Source organism: Populus trichocarpa, chromosome 5 (genome assembly GCF_000002775.5).
Source record: "Populus trichocarpa isolate Nisqually-1 chromosome 5, P.trichocarpa_v4.1, whole genome shotgun sequence".
Lineage (NCBI taxonomy): Eukaryota > Viridiplantae > Streptophyta > Magnoliopsida > Malpighiales > Salicaceae > Populus > Populus trichocarpa.
Window position 1 is genome coordinate 19,710,772 of NC_037289.2, and position 4,107 is coordinate 19,714,878.

Consider the following 4,107-nt stretch of genomic DNA (forward strand, 5'->3'; position numbering starts at 1 on the left):
GCTAAGTCATCAAGGCTTGGTCTCATATGGCAAATGACCCTTTCCACGTCTGACATCCCTCTCAAGAAAAACTTGACATGTTCAAACATTAGTAACACCACGAAACCAGCCGTCTCTCACTTGAAAAGACTACACAAGTAGCCAATCTTTGCTTTTGTCATCTTCCAATGGTATTTAATTAATCCCTTTATTTCCATTGACCTGCTCCCTTTAAATATTTCAATCATCTCCCCCCCTGCATTTCCCCTTATAATTTAGAACACAACGATAATGCTTTTATCATCCTCCCCCTCTTCATCACCGTCATCCCCATCTACTTTTGTTCCTTCTTCTTCAGTACCATTCAAGATTCAGCATGGATTCATCAGACTTCCCTATCAGCAGATCACCAAGAAAGGAATTGCAAGGTCCTAGACCACCAGCTTTGAAAATCCGCAAAGATTCACACAAGATCAAAAAACCCCCGGTAGCCCCACAACCATCACACCAGAAACCACAGAATCAACAACAAATACAGCCACGCCCTCCGGTGATAATCTACACACTGTCACCAAAGGTGATTCATACAAACCCTAATGACTTCATGACCCTAGTCCAACGTCTTACAGGTTCCTCATCAACTTCCACTTGTTCATCCACATCAACTTCCTCCAATCCCTTTAATGATCATGATTGTGGTGCAATATCGCCAGCGGCAAGGTATGCTACAATAGAGAAGGCCAAGTCACCAAAAGATCAGCTAAAGCAGCAGCTAGGCGGAGATGTGGGTTTTGTTGAAGGGATCATGGAGATCGATCAAGTAATGGAGAGAACAAATTTGGGTCCTGGTATTCTGTCTCCTGGGCCCGCTTCACTTCCTCCAATACCACCAAACTTCTTCTCTCCAGCATCAGCTGATCCAAACTCGGTTAGCTTCTTCCATGATTTGAGTCCTATTCTTCATGGCAACAGGAATTTTATTGAGGGTAGTTTCATGCCTAGTCCTTCAACCTTCTTTTCACCAAGCACTCCATCTATTGACCTTTTCAATAATTTCAATACTTACAATAATTTATTTGACTTTTGATAGTATCAAGGTAGGGAGAGATACAGAAAAATGGGAAAGGTTTTGGTAATTTTTTCTTAAGCTTAATTCACTTCGCTTCTGATGATAGAAAAATGGGGTTATAGTGGAAGTCTGATCTTTCATGTGGGGGGTTAGCAAGTTGGATTGTTCTTAATGGCTTTATCTATTCACATTTTTAATTCGGTGGGACATTTGATTAGGGCACCTTAGCTAGCCCAGGTATCTTGTTGATCAGACTCATCCCTTTTTGTCATGTACTCTGTGGCATACAATTTAAAACAATAAATACCATTTTATGCGTTCTTTATTCTATATTATACTCTTTCCAATCATGATGTTTGAATATTTCAATGCCACAGTTCGTTGAGTTCGCTTCTGTTTGAAGCATTTTGTGGGATATGTGGCAATGATTTATATATATGCAGCTTGTCAGTGAGACTCGATCGGTGTAGAAGACATTCATGAATCGAGAGATAATATTCTTGTAAGCGACCTCGGATGGCATGAGGTTGGATCTGGCATATCAGATAAAATAATTAACATGTAATAAAATCACTGAACCACACAAATCCATTGCAGCATTGGGACCCTTCAAATTAAAGAGGCATTAAAACCAGACCTCCACTGGTTATAAATCAAAAGGGTGTCATGACCTCTATATCTGAAATGGATCCTCATTAGCTATCATCAATTTACTCTATTTATGAACTTCAAAAAAGAGAGAAGAAAAAAGACTACTCTATTTATGGCGATAACTATATATTTACTTTCTTCGAGCAGCTGACGCACAGGCAGAGGTAAATATTTCATATCTTTTTTTCCATATATATATATAATCACTTTACTTATTCTATCCCCTTTTTTTTATTTTCTTCATGACAAGAACACGGGGTTAACGCGAAACGAGAGCGGCAACAATTTTTATTAAAAACAAAACTAGGAAAATGGGGTCGCTTGATCAGGTGTTCCACTGAAGCAGCTTGAAATAGGGTTGATTTTTAGTTTTTTAATACATGAATCAAAGTCAAGTCAAGCTCCTCTACCAAATCCAATTTCATCCTTTTTGACAAATATCATTTTGAACCTAAACTCTTCTCGTAAAGGAAACCCTTCGCCTTGAATTTTTGCCTCTTTTTTTTTTTTTTTTTTTTAACTCGGCATCACAGTTAAATGAATAAAAACACTGCCATGACCACGAGACGAAGCGGTGGCGAGTTGCTCACGAGTAAGAGTATTTTGAGCACTGTAGTAAAAATACAATAAAAAAAATATTTTAGTTGTTGGTTTTAAAAAATATATATTTTATTAAAACTGTAATGAGATGAATTTTTATATATAAAATAAATAAAAAATAGTTTTTCATTAATGAAAAGTAAGTTATTTTAGTTTATATAAAATTAGAATTTAAAATGTAATTATGTGTGATTTTTGGTGTAAAAAGCAGAAACTTTTAACGAACCAAACAATTTTTTTTTATGGTTGAATAAAAAATAAAAAATATTATAATATCAAATATCTTAATATATAACACAAAAGGTGTGAAAGTACTTAGAAGGCAACTAGGTTGCTTACGTTATGCCGCATGCTGGATAAAAAAATTTCAAACGTAAAAAAAAATGTTGAGGCATGTTTTTAAATAAGCAATAAAAATTAAAAAAATGATGTTATTGACTCAACTAGATTCAATAAATATAATTAATTTAACAATATAATTAAAAAAACATAGGCGACAATAATAGTAAATAAGCCAAACTAAAAAATATATGTATATACTGTTTCGGAAAATGACAATATTCATCTTGGAAAACTGTGTATACTGCTCAAAAAATTACAGAAATCGTTTTGGAAAACTATATAAATTACGTTAAGTAAAAACACTTTGAAATTAATGTCTTTCAATTTATGCAAAGGCATTGCAGAATTTTCCATAAAACAAAACATTACCATTGGGTTCCCCTGGAAAAGCAAGATACTCTTTCGCTGTAAAGTGCTGCTTTCTCCCACCATTTAGACACCCGACGACCTCTGTCTTCTATCTATTTATTAGTTTATTGGAATGTTGAATGGATCTTGAGATACACAGCACAGATAGTTTTCCATAATTTTGAAGGTAAACTTCAGGTGAAATCTCAAATTTTAACTCTGTCGGTCTGCCCCAGTAACCTTTTGATACAGCTAAACCCAACTTGGACAGCGGCTAGGCACCTTTCTTCTTCATATGTGGCCCTGAGGCTGGAATATTGCAGCAGAGTTGGTGAATGTCAAGAGCACCTGGATACATCGTGCTTCAGTGGGCGGCCGCTGACGCAAGAACTCTTGTCAAATTGTCAATAAAAGTATAGAACATGTTATCCTCTCCCCAGTAAATGTAAAGGCATTGAACATCTGTCCAGATCCAATGTTTTATGATACGTACTTCATGGATTTGAATTCTTTTATGTTTTCAAAACAGCATATTTTATCATTGATTTTAGATTTAGTAATTTGGATTAGATAAGAGAAATAACATATTGTTTATTATTTTTAAAAAAATTTATATCATATATTAAAACATTAGAACATGATTATTCAACTTAAATTAAATTATCTAAGTTTTAAGAAATATGACCGTCCGTTCACACTATCTATCAATGTGAACAAACACTTCCAAGTTGACAGCAGAAAAGACACTTCCAAGTTGACAGCGGAAAAGGTTCAGGGTGTTCTTGGATTAGACGGGTGTTATTGGATTAGACGTTTTTAAAAGTATTTTTTATTTAAAAATATATTTAAAAGGTATTTTTTTATTTTTTTCATATTTATTTTTAATACAACACATGAAAAATATCAAAAGATAAATATTAATCTAAATTAAAAAATAAATTTTAAAACAAAAAAAAATATCTACCCCTGAAGTTTTATCTTCCATCTTCTGGGGCCACAAAGTAAAAAGAAATCAAATACGATACTTCACCACTTGCTACTTATTTTATATTAATTGGCCAACTTACGTGGGAGTGGTTAAACAAGAACAGTTGTCAAGGAAGAAAGACCGGTCAATG

At 34.2% G+C, this 4,107-nt stretch overlaps 1 protein-coding gene across 1 annotated transcript; it reads left to right on the forward strand.

The window, feature by feature from the left end:
* Positions 1-216: 216 nt before the first annotated feature.
* LOC7469208 (nuclear speckle RNA-binding protein B) lies at positions 217-1,378 on the forward strand. Its single transcript, XM_002306649.3, has one exon. It carries the CDS (start codon positions 356-358, stop codon positions 1,064-1,066), a length of 711 nt encoding a protein of 236 aa, XP_002306685.1. The 5' UTR covers positions 217-355; the 3' UTR covers positions 1,067-1,378.
* The last annotated feature ends 2,729 nt before the right edge of the window (positions 1,379-4,107 follow it).